This window comes from Anguilla rostrata, chromosome 11 (genome assembly GCF_018555375.3).
Source record: "Anguilla rostrata isolate EN2019 chromosome 11, ASM1855537v3, whole genome shotgun sequence".
Lineage (NCBI taxonomy): Eukaryota > Metazoa > Chordata > Actinopteri > Anguilliformes > Anguillidae > Anguilla > Anguilla rostrata.
In genome coordinates this window covers 38,478,917-38,498,178 of record NC_057943.1, presented here as the reverse complement: position 1 = coordinate 38,498,178, position 19,262 = coordinate 38,478,917, and the positions used below count along the sequence as shown (strand labels likewise).

Sequence of the window (19,262 nt, the reverse complement as noted above, 5' to 3'; positions counted from 1 at the left end):
AATACCTAGTGTCATGTGATTCCTTTGGAGTGTAATTTTAAGTGTCTGTCTCTCTTGTTGATATCTAGGACAGTATAAAAATACATACTCCACCATTTCCTGTAGTCCACAGTGTTCACATCTACCCGTAGCATGCTTATTCATTATGTTTAATGTACTTTGATTGGTTTGACTTCTTCTATCCAGCTTCTATCCAGAGTTAGTAGAATAGCTTTTTAGCTGTTGCTGTTCCCAGCCAAATGGTTTGTAGAGCACACAAACCAAAATATTAGGCTAAGCTATGGCTCGCCTTAAGTGCTTGTAGTTAACTTTATCATGATGATGCTGTTTATCCCATTCAATTTCAATATCAATATCAAGATCAATAACAATCGTTTCCAAATCTGTGTCTGCTTGTAATGTTACCAGTCCTACCACTAGGCGTCACTATGCACATTCACATGTTTGTTCCATCAATTAATAAAGATGAGTGAGCAGCAAGTCTGAGCAGCCATGTATAATGCTGTATGCCTGATCTTTAACATGGAATTCCACTTTATATTGATGATCCCGTCTTTACTACTCTGTTAGCAAGGTCTACCCATCTTATCTAGTCTGTTAGCAGAGTATACCAGTTTTATGTGGTCTGTTAGCAGAGTTTACCTGGCTTTTCTACTCTGTTACCAGAGTCTACCTGCCTCTTACCAGGGTTTGCCGGTCTTATCTACTCTGTTAGCAGAGCGTACCCATCACATAGCAGGGTTTACCTGGCTTTTCTACTCTGTTAGCAGGGTTTACCTGTCTTATCTAGTATCTTAGCAGGGTTCATCTTAGGGTTAGGTTAGGGTTAGGGTGAGGGTGAAAAAATGAGGGTGCTACTGCCATAACTGATGTGATGGACAGACTATGGCTAGAAAGCACCATGGTGACACTGGAGTCCATTCAAGGGGAGGATGAATGTCGGATTACCCATGCTGACACTGCATCATGTGAGAGTGCAAAATGGAGATGCAAATTGCTTGACACCGCCAAAAAAATTCAGCAACACTAGCAACAGCTGCAAGAAGGCCTCACTTATGGGGCAGGCATAGCTGACTGACATTACTGACTGAATAGTACATGAATTTATGTTACACATGTGGTCTGTGGGCAAACTCTCTCACCTGTCACTTTCCTGTCATGTTTCTTTATGTTGTTGCTTTATGGTGGTTCTTATTTAATATGTTCAATTAGATTGTTTGTATTGTTATTTTTCATTCTAATCACTTTCTGGTTGTATTTCCTATTCTTATGGTAATTTTGGAGCATAAACTAAGTGACCAAGCCTTTTTCTTCATTCACATTTATGGGAAACACATGTTTTTACATTAACAAATCTTTCACAGCCATTTTCTTAAAATAATATATTAGCCATATGTTGGACACTTTCTCTCAAATTTCACAATAGGTAGAACTACATAATTTTACATATTGCTTCTTAAATGTTATCTGGACTTTGTCAGAAGCTTTTTTTGATAAGTTTTGTCATTTTCATTTTATGTGGCATTCTATCTGTAAAAATTGGCCAAAAGCATGTAAATAGTGTTTTTAGAATAATTAATTTAAAAAACTACATTTTGACAAATGGCTCTGACAAGTTCTAGCCATTGAGTTATTGATCACATTAAAACAAAAAAAAATTCTGAATCTATCTGTTGAGCTTAAAAAGTGTCTTAAATAATATGCAAATGAGATATTATCCATTTGCATATTTTAAAAATGAAAAAAATGAAAAGTCATAATGCAAAAGAGTCTTGTATTTGTGTTTATTCAACTGGTAAAATTTCATTTTTTATTTTTTCCATATTCAAGGGTGGCACCTCCCCTTAAGTTGGTTTCCCATCCAGGTTTCACTTAAAGTCACGAAGGTAATCTCCAGCGACCCAGGAAACGTCCACATGCGTGTACTGTTTCTGGAGGTCATGGGCAGCATTCACCCACTCCTGCTTGGGGTTCTTCATGAAACGATGCTGAAAATACATTGGGCGGATAAAGATTTGGATAAATCTGAGGATAAATAAAATTTGGTGAACATTTATGGTAATGGTGTTGGCTATACCACATGTTATTAAAGCAGTGGTGAAATAAAGTGTTTACACTATTATATGGAAGGCGATCACTGTCAAATGTATGCTTGTCTTGTGGTAAATGGAATCATTCAGAATATTAGTAAATTTTAATTTATTGTAAATGAAAGCACTAAGGCCACTGCAGCTAAACACATTTTATTTTCAACATAAACTTCTCACAAAAGTTAAGAGGTAATCTTAGATATTGTACACATTTGATATTATACATATTAGATATTCTACAAATTTGATATTATACAAATTTGAACTTGCCTATCTATCTGGGCATTCATAAAAATATTCTTTCACCACTTAAAAATTGTATTCCGTCATAGCAACAAGATAAACCGGACAATAGCCCGAAGATATGCCAATACAGCAGTGAAAACGCTGCTCACTGAATAACGAAATAAACGACAATGTTTTAAAAAATGATACCATGTCATTTTACAGTCAATATCTGGGACTAAATATTGAATAAATACATAACCTTACCATTGGTTTTACGCGTAGATATGTCAGTTTTGAGAGAGTGGTCATATATTGTCTTGGACAATCCGTTTGTGAAATATACGCGCATTTGTGATGCCTATGGGTACCTTCCAAAATAGCCGTTCGTAATACCACGTGTCCTTTACGACGTGGTCGCAGTTTTTAGTACAGTCTGGGCTTGATTGACAATTCATTTATTCAGTAGGTGAGAGTATAAGATTTCTAACGATGTATAAGTTTATAACATGTCTAATTTTGCTTTTGGAATAGCGTTTTATAAGTCAGTGTAACCGAAAATTTTCTTATCATCGCATTCACTTACACATTCACTCTGTGGTAGCAGTAAAAGACGCTGTGTTATCGTTACTCTGGTTTTATTAGTTTTTTAAATGAACTGACGGTTTGAAGACAGTAGTAGACAGAGCGCGCCAGGTTACAGTTGGCTAATCACCATGTACTGTATGTCTTGTGATTTCAGGTGAGCGATGACGTCTAAATGTGCACAAAAGTGATATTGCATTAGTACAGTGGATGTACAAGAATGCTAGGATGTCAATGATGCTAGTAGAGTGTGTGTATGAGATCGCTAAATGGAAGGAAAAGGAAATACAAGTACATGCTTATATCATGTAGTCGCTAGCTAACTGGCTAGTCAGCCCCACTGTAGCAGCTAGTTAACTGGCTAGTTAGCACCACTGTAGCAAGCTAGAAGCTAGAAATGTCCGTTTGTGATCAGTAATAATATGTGCTTACGTGTGAATGTCCAGTAAATGTGTGTTTAGCTATGGTGAGAATAATGTGTTGAGCCAAATCTGAGAATTGCAAACTTTATTTTATTGAGAATATATGACAATAGATAATAGATCCCTGTGGACAGAGTGGCTCTGACGATGGCAAGATTGTGTTGTGTGGCGCAGCAGCAGTGAACTTTGTATAGGCTCTGTGTAGAGGAGGAGCTCTGTGTGTGGCTGGCCTATCACGGAACGATGTGGACACTGGACACAGCTACCCAATGAGGATTTTCCTTCATCACGAGTACGGATATTGACACATTTTACTCGGATGGTACTCGTGCCTGTAAAAAGTATGTTATGATTCTAGGCCATTTGGGTACCTGGTAGGGAGTCTGGGACTTGTCGTGGATGACCAGGAAGATGACTCCGCCCTGCATCCCATACTGACACTTGCTATCGACCACGAAGCTGTTGGACTTGGGGCGGTCAGTCTGGATGTAGACTGGTACCAAGCAGCCTCTGCTCGTTCTGTGGGGAGAAAGAGGAAGTTATTATACATGTACAGTGTATTACAGATTCTATTGAGGAAATCGAGCAGGAACATGTGTATGGAGTAATCTTGGAATAGTTTAAGACATATTGAGGACATCGATCAAGAGTAGGACTGTGGAGTCATCTTGGAATAGTTTAAGACGGATTTGAACGTAACTGAATCTTCCATGTTTTCATTATATTTGGCACAGTAGGGCGCACCGATATAGTCCTAGCTGTAATATATGGACAGCTACCTGCTACTGCCATTACATTGCTGTCACCTATTGAATGGTTGCAAAACCAACATGAGTGGCTGAAGTTTTTGTCTCTGCCACGGATGAACACATCTACTCAACCAGAGCAGCACTGAACTAACGCTTACAGGAAATATATCCAGCTAACCAGCGTGCCCCATTTATCAGGAATTGTGTTGTATTTTACAGCGATACATATAGGTGGCGCTGCGGCTCAGTTTTTCTATTTGGAAGCAGCGCTACCTCTCGCACGGGGGGGATCAAGAGAATGACCTCCGATGTAACCTGCACAATTTAAGCACCCTTTTTCTCTTTCAGAAGTACAAGTGCTGGCAGTAACTTAAGAATCGTGCAGAGAGTAGACGTCTTGTGCCAGAGTGAACACTTATTTCTCCAGTCATTAGGCTAACGTTATATACTCTAGCTAAATAAAAGATGGGCCACCCTGACTAATAAGTAGGCATTTGACACAGTGAGGACACATCATGGGGTTAAATGGTTGTTCAGGCGGCCTCTTGTTTAGAGTGTAGACTGGGGAGCTTAAGTAAGTAGTCATGTAAGTAGAACCCCTGAAGTTGAGTGTATTTGAATAGACAGGGGCGAATACCAAATAATGCATCGCTACAGGATTTTGTTTCAACAATAGACAATTACACGTTATTCTACTTCATAAATACTCAATTCACTGAGATGCCGACAGTCATTAAACTTTTATGCGTTATTTGTACATCGATTAGTTGTACACGACTCCCGCCACCCTTCACATACGCACGTGAAACATTTAGTTGCAGCCCCTTACCACGTAGGCTGATCTAGGGGGCTCTGAAACACTACTGCTGCTGAACGCCTTCTGTAACTGGTGTCAATAAGTCCCTTTCGCAAAACGCACAAACCTGGGTCTGCCCTGATTACGTACACTTATTAAACATTCTATCCCCCTGGACCCTCCTACCCAGTCGTATCCCCTCAATGTACTGTATTAATGCCCCTGTATACCCCACTACCACTCACTTGTATGTACACTCGTGGTAGAACCCCCAGTCCCCACTACCACTCACTTGTATGTACACTCGTGGTAGAACCCCCAGTCCCCACTACCACTCACTTGTATGTACACTCGTGGTAGAACCCCCAGTCCCCACTACCACTCACTTGTATGTACACTCGTGGTAGAACCCCCAGTCCCCACTAACACTCACTTGTATGTACACTCGTGGTAGAACCCCCAGTCCCCACTACCACTCACTTGTATGTACACTCGTGGTAGAACCCCCAGTCCCCACTACCACTCACTTGTATGTACACTCGTGGTAGAACCCCCAGTCCCCACTAACACTCACTTGTATGTACACTCGTAGTAGTTCTGGCTCTTGTCGCCGCCGAATCCCATAACGGAGCCTTGTTTCCACTCTACCTTCTTGACTCCGTCGGAGTTGACTAAGGTCAGGGTTTCTCCCTTTAACATGGACATCGCAACCTGCAAGGATCAAGAAAACGAGACATCCTGAACGGGGAGGATCAAACGAGGGTAGGCTTAGTGAATGCACTTATGAAACAGACTTCCCGACTTGGGTTGTCAGAATTACGATAAGACAATTAATTGTCCTATAGCATTTGGATTAACCTTAGGTCAAACTGATTAAGTGGCTTCAATCAGTGAAATAACGCCTCTATTGTAACATTTGATTTGGCTCAGACATTGAGGAAAATGACCCTTAGTTGTCGCATCCAGTTGTATTGCAATCCAAATTAGCCTAAATGTTAACCAAATGCAAACACTGCTGAAATGCGAAACTAAAGTGAAACTAAAATGTAATGGTCCTTACGAACACCATGCGTGCATTTTATCCAGTAATGTTTTGCCCCAAATAGGGGCATTTAGCTGATGAGTGGCATTTTGAATGAGCTGCACTTGGCTAGATGGCTTGGCTATATTTTAGAGATTATCTACTATATATATGGACCTGGTTCCTGCTTATTCAAATAAATTTAGAAAAATTAAAATTTGACCGACACTGGATTTCAAGGTTTGTAACCACCCATTTAATTCCACATAAAGAACATTTTCCTATACCTGTACAGAAAGATCACGATCACAGGTTTATAAATGTATAAAATATTTTAAATTGTTCTGGTTTAAATGTGCTAAATGAAAAATCTGTACCTATAGATTATTTTCAACACATTTTTTTAATGGTGATGTAATTTATGACTAGTTTATTTTCCAAAAAAGTACGACCATGCACAAATCACTTTTCCATAATTGTCACATGTGTAGATGGCTCTCAAGTTACCTCCCTTCAAAAGCATAGTTGGTCTCATGGCTAGGAGTGGTATATTTACATTTTTAGGTCAAATATTGGGTGATAAGTTCATTTTAAACAAATATTACCGTACAGTTCAAATAATAATTTGGCAACAACAGGCGAACAAACAATGTCTGCGTCATAGGTAAAGGTTCTTTAATTAAACCACTATTTTCAACAAACCACTAATATAGTAGGAGACCATCAGCAGTAAAAGAGCATTTGCAGAGTGGAATAGCAGCAAATCCATTTCAGAAATTTAAAATACATGCATGGAAAGGAGAGCATTATATGCACACAGCAAGGTTTTCTTTAAGAATATGAATGAATATTAAATTAATTTACTGAATAAATATTAAATTTTAACTGTTGTATATTATATTTTGAAAGCGATGTTGCTGTTGAGTTTTTTACATGGTAATTTCTGGCTCTTTGAGATCCATTGTATCAGAATGAGCTGCAACGGATATCTAGAAAATTTGAAAGAATCTTGAACAGATCGATAACACCCCATGTAAACTGAAACAACTTAATTTTATTTTCTGGTGAACTACCCCTTTAATGAGTAATGAGCAATAATAATGGATTAGTTAAAGTTATTGTCACTATATTCAGAAATGTTACCAATAGCACTTGCACGTGCACACAAAAACATACGTATGAAAGTGCATTTTCAATATATAACAGAAGCTGAAACAACTGACCTGTAACCTCAGATGACTGACTTCAGATGAAATTCTCTGTTCCTCTGGATGGCTTTGGTTTACAGAAGAACTGGAGCTATTTAAATAGGTTTAAGGCTGAGGGGGTGGTGCCACAGAACACCCATATGAGTTTCTTGCCACATTCTGCGGTTAAATATTTAAATTTTCCATAAGAACTTTTGGATAGGGGAATTTTCATACATTTCCTTAGAATAGAATAGAAAAGAAAACTTTATTGTCCATTATATATAAAATAAAATGGAATTTTTCAAGGAATATAACATTTTCCTTCAGCTCAATGGTTTATAACCTTAAACCAGCAAAACTGTTTTTTTCCCATGGGCATAAAGTATGAAGGTATTATTGGAGCAAAACAACTGAGCACCTGTGACAGTGGAATTTGTAGTTAGAGAGAAAAATGCTTTAGGAGTTACAAACTTGTAGAATTTTTTTTCTCCCACAAACACAACACAACAGTTACACCTTCTCAAATTCTTCATTGCAGGTGCACGAATCCTATTCTACGAATCACAAATTAAGAAACTCATACGCTCACATTTTTGCTACAGTTGCTGCAGTGAATATGGTGCAAAACACATTCACACACCCATATCAAAAAATGTAACTTATAGAATTTTTTTTCTCTCTCTGACAAACACAACACAACAGTCACACCTTCTCAACCCAACTGAAAAAATAGTATACTTCAGTGTATTAGAAATATAATTTATGTATACAAAAGCTATTACAAGTATACTTTTACTTTTTGTGCTTAATTTAAAGTATATTTAACATGTACTTTTAAAAAGTGCACTTCAAAATAGATGTCATTAAGTTCAACTTCAATGTACTAAAAATAAATATATTAATCTGCAATACTTAAAGTGGTATTTCAGTATACTTGCAAAAAGTGCACTTTATTGTAAATGTATTGTAAATTGTGCGTAAGTGTACTTTTAAAAAGTATACTAAATTGCAAATACTTATAGTGGTAATTTAGCATACTTATGAAAAGTATACTTATTTTCAAGTCCTTTGTAATACACTATTAGTATGCTTTATTAAAGTGTACTTTAATTTCACTTCATTAGAAGTGTATTTAAGCATACTTACAAAAAGTGCACTTTAATGCTAGTTCATTTTAAGCTGTACTTCAGTGTACTTTGAAAAAGTATATTAAATTACAAATACTTATAGTGGTAATTTAGTGTACTTACGAAAAGTATACTCAAATTTATTGTCTTTTAATTTATACTTAAATGTACTTATTCAAAGTATACATGATTTTTATCTGTACTTCAGTATACTTATTCAAAGTATACTTGAATTTCTTGTCTGTTCATTTATACTTGAATATACTTAGTCAAAATATACTTTATTTTTATTTGTACTTCAGTATACTTATTCAAAGTATACTTGAATTTCTTGAATTTTACTTCATACTTTAATATACTTATTCAAAATATACTTGATATTAATGTCCCTTCACTTGTACTTCAGTACACCTATTCAAAGTATATTTGAATTTCATTTAATTTCATGTTATTTAATGTGAACTTTAATATACTTTAATATACGAGTCAAAGTATACTTTCATTTCAGGTTGTATAAATTGTGATTCCTTTATACAAAGCAATGATCAAATTAATGAATAAAAAACATTCACTTAAACATAGCAGACATGCATATACTTAAAGTACGCTAAAATGTATTGTGCTAAAATGGATATCAAAATAATCTGCGTGCATGTACGTAAATTTCTTTCCAGGATGTACCTACTATCACTACCAACAACACAATTCCAATCTGCCAAGATTTCTACCTTTCACAATGAGCTCCCTCCCTGCATGCAAAGCAGATTTTAACTGTAATGTTGGCACCTGTAAGCCAGAACTTGCTGTGTATGATAATTTAATATTTATAAAGCAGCCATACGGATGAAAATGCTTTCAATTAAATACATTTATTACACTTTAAATGCACAACGATATCATGTTAAACTTACATCACATAATCCTATCAAATAAGTAGTATAGTAGCAGTCACACAGTTCATAGTCAATAAGTACACATTCCACCTAGATTTAATTTAAGTTCAAAAGCATTTAGGCCTCCAACCAACTTTGACAGCGGCCAGAGCCTGGTGCAGCAGTGACTGTGACTATGGAACAATTAATGTATGATCCCTGCAGACTGGGATTCTGGGATCCTGACTTTTATACTGCTCATCCACTACATTAAAGCAAGCTGTGTTGTTGGATGTCAGATGCCGAGGATATGAGTATAAAAAAACCTGTCTATGCACGTAAAAATGGTCTCACTCAATCGAACACTTGCCCGCGACTGCCCAGCACTAGCGCCCAAGCCTCAATCCCCGAGCAAATTTCTTCCGTTTTTGTAGAAGCCGAAAGCAAATTCCATCATGCCCATTTAAGGGCGGCTGAGCAAACAATCCAACCGCGAGTGGGCCGACTGGGTAAGGCTGGCGGGTTGTACCTGCATTGCAGGTTGGATGGACAATCCTGTCGGGCACTGGTCGACACGGGGGCCACCATCTCCCTAGTGCGGCCAGGAACGCTCCCCAACCCCACTTGGGCACCAACAACCACCCAGTTGCAGTCGGTGATGGGGCAGAGGCGCATGAGTTCTGGCTGGCCGACATCAGCGATGCGTGCATCGTCGGCCTGGATCTGCTGGCCCACTGGGGTGCCACAATGGACATCGCCAACGCCACGCTCTCCATCGGCTCCACCACCCTCGCCCTCCAGTGTCACCGGAGCAGCTGCGGGAGGGCCAGGAGCCTGACGGCACACTAAATAAAGTGAGGGGTTGGCTGGAGGCGGAATGGCCGCCAGAGTGGGCTGAGGTCTCGGCTGAGGGCAGGAGCTCAAGGCCTACTACGGGCAGTGGAGGAGCCTTGAGCTGCGGGACGGGCTGGCGTATCGGCGATGGCGGGCACCCGGGCTGGGAAGCGACCTCCTCCAACTCCTCGTTCCCCGAGCTCTCCAACCCTCGGAGGGGTGGGCCACTTCGGAATCAGTAAGACCTTGCGACGACTGAGGGGGCACTTTTACTGGCCTGAGTGCCGCCGGGACATAGAGCTGCACGTTCACTGCTGTGACTCCTGTACGGCACGCAAGGGGCCTACCAGGCGCTCCCGCGCCCCTCTCCAACGCTACGTGGTCGGGGCCCCGATGGAGCGAGTGGGGGTGGAAGTCCTCAGCCCTTTCCCCGTCACTGAGGCTGGTAACCGCTACGTTCTTGTGGCTATGGACTACTTCACGAAGTGACCCGAGGCGTAAGCGGTACCGGACCAAAGTGCCACAACAACGGCGAGAAAGTTGGTTGAGGAGATGTTCGCCCGGTTCGGGGTCCCCGCTGAACTCCACAGTGACCAGGGGCGAAACTTCGAGTCGCGGGTGCTGGCTGAAGTCTGCAGATGTCTGGGAGTGGCTAAGACTCGGACAATGCCACTCCATCCCCAGAGTGACGGTCTTGTTGAACGATTTAACAAGACCCTAACTGCACAGCTTGCCATGCTCGCCAGCCAGCACCAGCGAGACTGGGACCGCCACCTGCCCCTGGTCCTGTGGTCCTACAGAACTGCCGTACAGGAGTCCAGCCTCCGCACGCCCGCCACCCTGATGTTCGGGCGGGAGCTCCGGACGCCTGTGGACTTGGTGTTCGGGGCCCCGCCCGAGCACAGGGAACCAGCCCGTACAGAGGCATGCTACTTCCGCCAGCTGCTGGAACGGCTACAAGTGGGGCCTACCAGGGCCTTGCAGCAGAGCTTGTCTGTGCTTTGTATTTGACTGCCAAACAAGGGAGAGAATATCCTGGAGAGTTTTCTGTGGGTGTGAAAGTTGTACTTTGTCATTATGAATCAATGGTCAGATAAATAGCAATAATAATAGGCCTGCAGCTGTATCTACTGCACATTGATGATATCTGGTACAACATCAGTGTGTCAAACACTTGACTCCAGTTCACCTACTATTGTAATTGCATCTAGATTGGCAGCTTGCATTCACTTGTTACCATTATCCTTTTGAAATGTAAACCATTTACACATTTTGTATGCCTACTTAATGTTTTTTTAATGTAAGAAGCATGTTTCTGTGACAGTTTTATGTAGAAATACCTCAGTACGTGTCTTACAGACATTAATTTCTCAGGTCAGCAGACAGTTAGTGATTCTTTGGTGCGTAAGCAAAGAAACTAGACCACAATCTGCATAGAATAGAATAGAATAGAATAGAATAGAATAGAATGCCTTTATTGTCATTGTACATTTCCGAAACAACGAAATTTGCTGTGCAGCCCATAAAAACAGTTCATCTAACATTCCACACACACACACACACCCACACACACACACACACACACGTACCTGCCCAAACAGATACCTAATAAAAAAAGGATAAAAAAGTAATAAAAAAGAGAAAGTGCATATAGTAACTTATTATTGCACGTCAATTATTGCACGTCAACGTCATCATGTCAGTGTTAGTCCTGTGGTGTGGAGTGCTATGACGATGTTGGGGGGGTAGTGATAGGGGGTCAGTGTCTTATGGAGTTCAGTTCAGTGATAAAAACTTTTTTGAGCCTGGAGGTGCGTGCCTTTAAGGCCCTGTAGCGCCTTCCGGATGGCAACAGAGAGAAGAGATGCTGGTAATGGTGAGTTGCATCCTTCAGAATGCTGTTGGTTCTGCTGAGGCAGCGTGATCTGAAGGTGTCTTCCAGTGAGGGCAGGGGGGGGCAATGATTTTCTGAGCTGTGTTTATGATCTCTGGAGAGCTCTCCTGTCTGCTGCTGAACAGTTGGCATACCATGCTGTAATACAGTATGTCAGTACACTCTCTACTGAGCAGTGGTAAAAGGACACGAGCAGCTCCCCGGACAGGTTGGTTTTCTTAAGTGTCCTTAGAAAGTAGAGCCGCTGTTGAGCCTTTTTGACCAAAGCAGTGATGTGGGTTCCTAAAAACTTGAAACTGGAAACCCTCTCCACTTCTTCTCCTTTGATGTATAGAGGAGAGAGGTCCTCACAGTGTCGCCTGAAGTCTGTGATGAGGTCTTTAGTTGTTTTGGTGTTCAGTGATAGATTGTTTTCTGTGCACCATTCTGTCAGTTGGCAGACTTCGTCTCTGACACTGTCTCATCACCGTTTGCATAACTCAGACTTCTGCCAAGGGAAATTAAAAGTCCCCAAGCCCCCCCCCCCCCCGCCCCGCTCTCCCCCTGGGAAAGACAGCCTCATTCAGTATTTGTCAGGTTAATGAGTTATGAAAATGTCTGTGTACAGGACGTACCTTATTTATAATTATTATTATTATTATTATTATGATCATTACATATTCTTCATAAAGTTGGCACGCTTGTTAACCAAGCAAATAAATTAATACAGTTAATACAGTGAGACAGTTTGATTATTATGTAGGCTACATTGCGTTTTAAGCTTATAGTAATTCTTTAAAGCAGTGGTTCCCAAACTCGGTCCTGGAGTACCCCTGTGTATGCTGGTTTTCGTTCCAACCACAATTGCAATACCAGAATTTTAACAAGTTGTTCATTTTTCTTAATTAGGTGTTTTTCATGTTTAGAGGGATTATTAACCCACTTAAGCCATCATGTCAAAAATAGCCATAAACAATAAAGTTACCATGTTCATATTGTGCTTTATTGCAACCAATTACATAGAAGAGGTAACAAACTTTTTGGACCAATTGAAAGAATGAGATTAATCAATAGACCCCTGAACATGTAGCGGAACATGTTTAACTTCCTGAAATTTATTGACAAAATGCAGGTTTGGCTCGTTATCATTTGCTTTGTCTTTCAACTCTTCATTATCTTCCAGATGGTTAGTTTTAGTGGCCAGGTGTCCACACTTTGACCAATTTGAAGCCTACTGACACACCTCAGTCTTCAATTTGATCCGCTAAAAATAATTTACCTTTTAATGTAATTGTTTGCAATGTAGCACAATAAGCACAGTGTGAAAATGGGACTGAAACTAGCATACACAGGGGTACTCCAGGACTGAAACCAGCATACACAGGGGTACTCCAGGACCGAAACCAGCATACACAGGGGTACTCCAGGACTGAAACCAGCATACACAGGGGTACTCCAGGGCGGAAACCAGCATACACAGGGGTACTCCAGGACTGAAACCAGCATACACAGGGGTACTCCAGGACTGAAACCAGCATACACAGGGGTACTCCAGGACCGAAACCAGCATACACAGGGGTACTCCAGCGGAACGCATACACAGGTACCAGACTGAACCAGCATACAGGTACTCAGGACGAACAGCATACACAGGACTCAGGCGAACGCATAAGGTACTCAGGACGAAACACATACACAGGGTACTCAGCGGAACCGCCAGGGTACCAGGACTGAACCAGCATACACAGGGTACTCAGGCAGACGCATACAGGTACTCCAGGACTGAAACCAGATAACAGGACAGGACTGAACAGCTACACAGGGGTACTCCAGCGAAACCTACACAGGGTACTCAGGACTGAAACCAGCATACACAGGTACTCCAGGACTGAAACAGCATCACAGGGGACAGGACTGAAACCAGCATACACAGGGGTACTCCAGGACAGAGTTTGGGAGCCACTGCATTAAAGCATTTGCATATTTTTTGATTTGAAGTAAGCAATCTTTTCCCCTATCCAGTTTCATCAGGTTTTTTTAGGCTTCAGCACAAACTTTCTCACGTAGGCTATTTACATGATTTAAGCAAATATTACCAAATTAACAAACTGAAAAAGGTCTCTCGCCAAGTATTCACTTACCCATAATCAACAGTTGTGAACAAACATGAAATACATGATATAATCCCACTGCAGACTGTGAGAGCTACTAGGAATATAGAGCTTAAACCAAGCCTTTGCGCGACACAAACTATGCGTGCGGTGGGTGGCCGGCTTCAGATGAAGTTCTTTAACGGTGAACTCCCCCCATTTGTCTTCTGCAGGTCCCAGGTCAGCAGTCCTAGTGGTGAAATATTGGGGACGCACTCTGTGCATGACACAGCTCTGAAGTCACAAGAAGAGAGGCGCTCTGGTGGGTCTCACACCACACACCGAGCCCTCTCACATCCAGTAGTAACGCCTGCCACCAGTTTTATTTAGTCATCCGCGCTTGCACAAAGCGAGATGACCCAGAGGGTCCGAACATTGGGCAGGACTGCAGTAACATTATGTACAATGTTGAACTGAAGGTTAAGGAGTGACATAGGGCTGTAATTCGCTCTGTTCTTGCAGCTCAGACCAGGTGTAGAGGCTCGGAGATGAGCGGGCAGGTGGACAGTGGGAAGGAGCCGGTGCCTGGGCTCCACGAGAGGGTCACTCTCCTGGTGGACGCCACACATTTTGTAGTGGATCCTGCGGCCTTCACTGCTCACCCTGACACCATGCTGGGCAGGTAGGGCATGGCCAGTAATGAGAACGAGAAGAAGAATGGGATATGAATATAACGTTTGGTAAAATTGGTTAAAAAGGAAGCATGTTTCTTAATAAACTCTAAACTTAAGTTTCAATATCAGCTTTCAGTCAAATGTTTTATGAGTTATAATACGCTATTCAAACCTAACAACATGAACTGGATGAACAAATGTGTATCTCAATGCAAGAGCAGTCTTTTTCTGAGATGTCTAGAATTCAGGCTTATGGCTGTACACCTTGCTCTCACGCTCGCATCAGTAATTAAATATAAGATTTCTTTACAGTTTGGTGCGCAGACATTTACTTTGCATAGAACTTGAATCTATTTGCTCCATTTGCAAGTCATTTGCATTTGCAAGTCACCCATTAAAATACCAAACAACACGGAGCACACAACTCTGGCCTAGAAAATGTCCTTAATTTCAGTTAAGCACAGTGGGAGGGGGTGGACCATTGCACCCAAAATGAAGGGACAGAAAAGCCCCTGAGCTGGAGCACCAGGGGCAGCCCTGCAGGGCAGGGAATGTGGAAGGCTCGGGTTGCCGCTGACAATACGCTTGTTGCCGTGCAGGATGTTTGGTCCAGCCCGACAGCACAACTTCACCAGGCCCAACGGGAAGGGCGAGTACGAGCTCGCTGAGGGCATAAGCGCCGGAATCTTCCGGGTGATCCTGGTAAGGCCGAGTCCGCCTGAGTGCTCTCACTTCCTTTTCATTCGGATCTGTAGGCGTTGTAATAGGACAGCAGTGCGGCATATTGGGTAAGGAACTGGGCTTGTAACCGAAAGGTCATAGGTTTGAATCCCGGGTAGGACACTGCCGTTGTACCCTTGAGCAAGGTACTTAACCTGCAATGCTTCAGTATATATCCAGCTGTATAAAATGGATGCAATGTAAATGCTGTGTAAAAAAAAAAAAGTTGTTTAAGTCGCTCTGGATAAGAGCGTACCTGCTAAATGCCTGTAATGTAATATGTAATGTAATAGTTCAACTGGATGTAATTTAGAATGTTTTATTTATATCCACCGCTAACAATAAACATGCAGCCATTAAAGGCATCTTGTTTTCTCAGGATTTTTACCGGACAGGGGTCCTGCGCTGCCCGGACGGGATATCGGTTGCCGAGTTACGGGAGGCCTGCGACTATCTCTGCATCAACTTCGACTACAGCACCGTCAAGTGCCGGGACCTCAGTGAGTACAGCCCAATGGTCGAATTTCACACAGTTTACTGACGGTGGCCATTTTAGGGACCTTCAGATTGAAGTTATGAACCCCTGCCCCTACTCCCTCACTCTCTCTCTCGCCCCAAAGTAGTGGCAGTACCTTAGATTTGCCACTAGTTGGTGAAAACCATACCAATATGGGAAACACACCAGTTTAGTCATAGCAGCATGCTCTTTGGACCACCGTCTGTTCCTGACTCTTGGTATACTGTAGTACGATGTAACCGCAGTGAAATAGAATTCTTTCACTGTCCCACTTGACAGTGAATCTGGATGGTATGTTTACGGAGGCCCTGAAGGGCTTTCTGTCACATTAGTGGCAGCTGTGTTTGCTAAATACAGGTGAACAGGTGTTGGTCTAAATGACACATTAAACATGATATTGACCTTGTGCCAGTGCATGTACTGTTTCTTTGTTCACTCTGGGGTTGAGGAAGTTGTCCTTCTATGTAAAAAATTAAATAAATTAACTGATTGGCGAAGTTTTAGACAGTTTGTTTTAGGTACAGTTTAAAATAAATTTTAAAAAAGATCCTTGATGCGAATAAATGATTTTAATGTTTCAGTCACTTAGCAGGTATATAAATGCTTATTCGAATTGCAAATGTGAATTTTGTCTTTCAATTAACTTTCTGTTAAATGTTGATTACTTACGGGGCCCCTGGGTCTTCCTTATTTAAATGAATTTAATTCAACTATCGTTCCATTGCAAAGGCTGCTTATCACAAAAAGCACCCCTGGTACACTGAAACCCTCACTTCCCCTTCCCCCCCACCCAACCTGCCTTCATTCTGCTGGGTGGCCATTTGAAAACAGTCCCTGTGCAGACTAGCCATCTCTGCAGCAGCAGACCTATCCCAATCAGAGCTGTCTGACAGTGTGCAGTAAAGCAGTCAGACATAATGGACATGATTTAGCTGTATCTGCAGTGTAAGGCCAGCTAGCAAGATGCTGTTTTACACACGCTTGCATTTAATTCACCAGATTTATCTTAACTTCCACAGCACGCCTGTTATAATCCATCCTCAGCTAAACGAACAGCCTCAGGAAAAATGCTTTTGATACTGTGCTGAACCGCAAAGAGCGTGTTTTTTTTCTGGCCAATTTGGAAGGCCCAGTAGTGTTTTTTGTCAGTGCGTATTTCTGCGACCTCTCTTGTCGATTCCAGAGTGTGCAAACAAGTGCATGCTCTCTTCAGAAGCGTGTGACGTCAGCCTCCGCTTCTTATCACCCTGCGGTTCCAAACTCTGACTCATACATATGCGAGGCGGTGGTGCACAGTGATGGATCAAGCACTGTAAGGATGCTGCATGATGGCCTAGTAGCATGTCCTAGTGCGGATGGCCCCACAGTCTGGTATCTGTTAAGGCACTGTCCTAGTGCATGGATGGGCCCCATGGTCTGGTATCTGTTCAGGCACTGTCCTAGTGCATGGATGGGCCCCACAGTCTGGTATCTGTTAAGGCACTGTCCTAGTGCATGGATGGGCCCCATGGTCTGGTATCTGTTCAGGCACTGTCCAAGTACATGGATGGGCCCCACAGTCTGGTATCTGTTAAGGCACTGTCCTAGTGCATGGATGGGCCCCACAGTCTGGTATCTGTTCAGGCACTGTCCTAGTGCATGAATGAGCCCCACCTTCTGGTATCTGTTCCAGCAGGCCCCCTGCCTGTGGGGGAGGGAGAGCCGGGTTTCGGAGACTTTTCTCTGTAAGCATGTCTTGTGCCGTATCAGGTAACAGCAACTGTGTGAAACGGGTTTAGGCCGGCAGGTATCTCCACCCCCCAGGCTTCAGCTCACCCCACCCCCTCCCTGTATCGCACTAAACATTCACCTGGCCAAATATTTAAGTGCAAGACCCTTCATTGGTAAGTTGGCTCAAAATTCCAACATCGTTTTTTCCACATTAATATTCACAGAGGAGTGTTAAAAACCCTGAGATTGACAGCAGTGGCCGAGTTTCCCCGCCTTTGTTTTTGCGGAATGACCTGGAGCTTTTGGGACACGGCGCTCCGAGGAGAGGCAGGGCTGTATTATTTAAATATTCTGTCTTTGGGAGTGTCCGGATATTCAAATGTGGGGGTGAAGGGCGCACCAATGTCTGCGCACCAGACGGTAAACTAACGGCGGGGCTCGTTAATCTGGCGCCCTGCTCCACCCATCAGGCGCCCTGCTGCATGAGCTGTCCAACGACGGGGCGTGGCAGCAGTTCGAGGGCTTCCTGGAGGAGCTGGTGGTGCCGGCCATGGTGAGCAGCGCCCAGGGCGGGGAGAGGGAGTGCCACATCGTGGTGCTGACGGACGACGACACCGTGGACTGAGTCGAGGAACACCCCCCTCCTATGGGGGAGGAGTACTCTCAGAGTAAGAGCGCCCCCTGCAGGTCTGAACCTTCATTTTTAGTTTAGAGCAGCTGTGCTGATCCAAGACCAGGTTGGCTTTTTAGTTCATAGTGCCTAAGGTCAGAGTGATCTGTTGAAGTGTTAGTTAGTGGAGAGTGGTCTGGTGATACATTAGTTAATGGTGAGTGATTTGTAAGTTATGTTCTGGTGATGTGTAAGTTAGTGGAGTGTGATCTGGTGATGTGTAAGTTAGTGGAGAGTGATCTGGTGATGTATGAGTTAGTGGAGAGAGTGATCTGGTGATGTGTAAGTTAGTGGAGAGAGTGATCTGGTGATGTGTAAGTTAATGGAGAGTGATCTGGTGATGGGTAGGTTAGTGGAGAGAGTGAGTTGGTGATGGGTAAGTTAGTGGAGAGTGAGTTGGTGATGTGTAAGTTAGTGGAGAGTGTTATGGTGACGTGTACGTTAGTGGAGAGAGTGATCTGGTAATGTGTAAAATAGTGGAGAGAGTGATCTAGTGATGTGCAAGTTAGTGGAGAGAGTGGTCTGGTGATGTGTGTTAGTGGAGAGAGTGAGCTGATGATGTGCAAGTTACTAGAGAGTGTTCTGGTGATGTGTAAAAGTGGAGAGAGTGATCTAGTGATGTGTAAGTTAGTGGAAAGTGATCTGGTGATGCGTAAGTTAATGGAGAGAGTGATCTGGTGATGTGTAAGTTAGTGGAGAGAGATCTGGTGATGTTTAAGTTGTTATCTGGTAATCTGATGCTGTTCTCTCTCTCTTCCCTTGCCCTGTCTCCAGTAATGTACAGCACCAAGCTCTACCGTTTCTTTAAGTACATTGAGAACCGAGATGCAGCCAAAGTGGCATCGAGCGTGACGCCACCTCCTGGCTAAATAACTGTCTGAATTAGCAAATCCAGGTGACTGGAACAATATACTGGGACTGACTTTTACTTTCTGAACCTCGATATTGTTAAACGTCATTTAACTCACAGGCCTTGTTGAAAATACTCTTCATGCAATCGGCCTTAATCCAGTGTCACCGTGCATTGAATGTAGGAGGTTTGGTTTGCCAGCTCGGCCGTCAACCGCTTGATATGACATTTAGGAGGTACTCATGTT

General features: G+C 42.5%; 1 protein-coding gene across 1 annotated transcript; it reads left to right on the top strand.

The window, feature by feature from the left end:
* The first annotated feature begins 14,063 nt into the window (after nucleotides 1–14,063).
* Nucleotides 14,064–19,070, top strand: LOC135234877 (BTB/POZ domain-containing protein 10-like). The gene is made up of 6 exons (XM_064299944.1): nucleotides 14,064–14,196; nucleotides 14,397–14,556; nucleotides 15,148–15,250; nucleotides 15,648–15,768; nucleotides 17,966–18,163; nucleotides 18,940–19,070. The coding sequence occupies exons 1-5, from the start codon at nucleotides 14,064–14,066 to the stop codon at nucleotides 18,118–18,120; spliced, it is 672 nt and encodes a 223-aa protein (XP_064156014.1). The 3' UTR covers nucleotides 18,121–18,163; nucleotides 18,940–19,070.
* The last annotated feature ends 192 nt before the right edge of the window (nucleotides 19,071–19,262 follow it).

What these genes read in the sequence shown, in the direction of transcription:
- LOC135234877 (XM_064299944.1), top strand. Translation starts at nt 14,064, where the DNA reads ATGAAGTTCTTTAACGGTGAACTCCCCCCATTTGTCTTCTGCAGGTCC. An exon ending in CCTGACACCATGCTGGGCAG is followed by an intron (nt 14,557 to 15,147) that starts GTAGGGCATGGC and finishes GTTGCCGTGCAG; the next exon opens with GATGTTTGGTCCAGCCCGAC. An exon ending in CGTCAAGTGCCGGGACCTCA is followed by an intron (nt 15,769 to 17,965) that starts GTGAGTACAGCC and finishes TCCACCCATCAG; the next exon opens with GCGCCCTGCTGCATGAGCTG.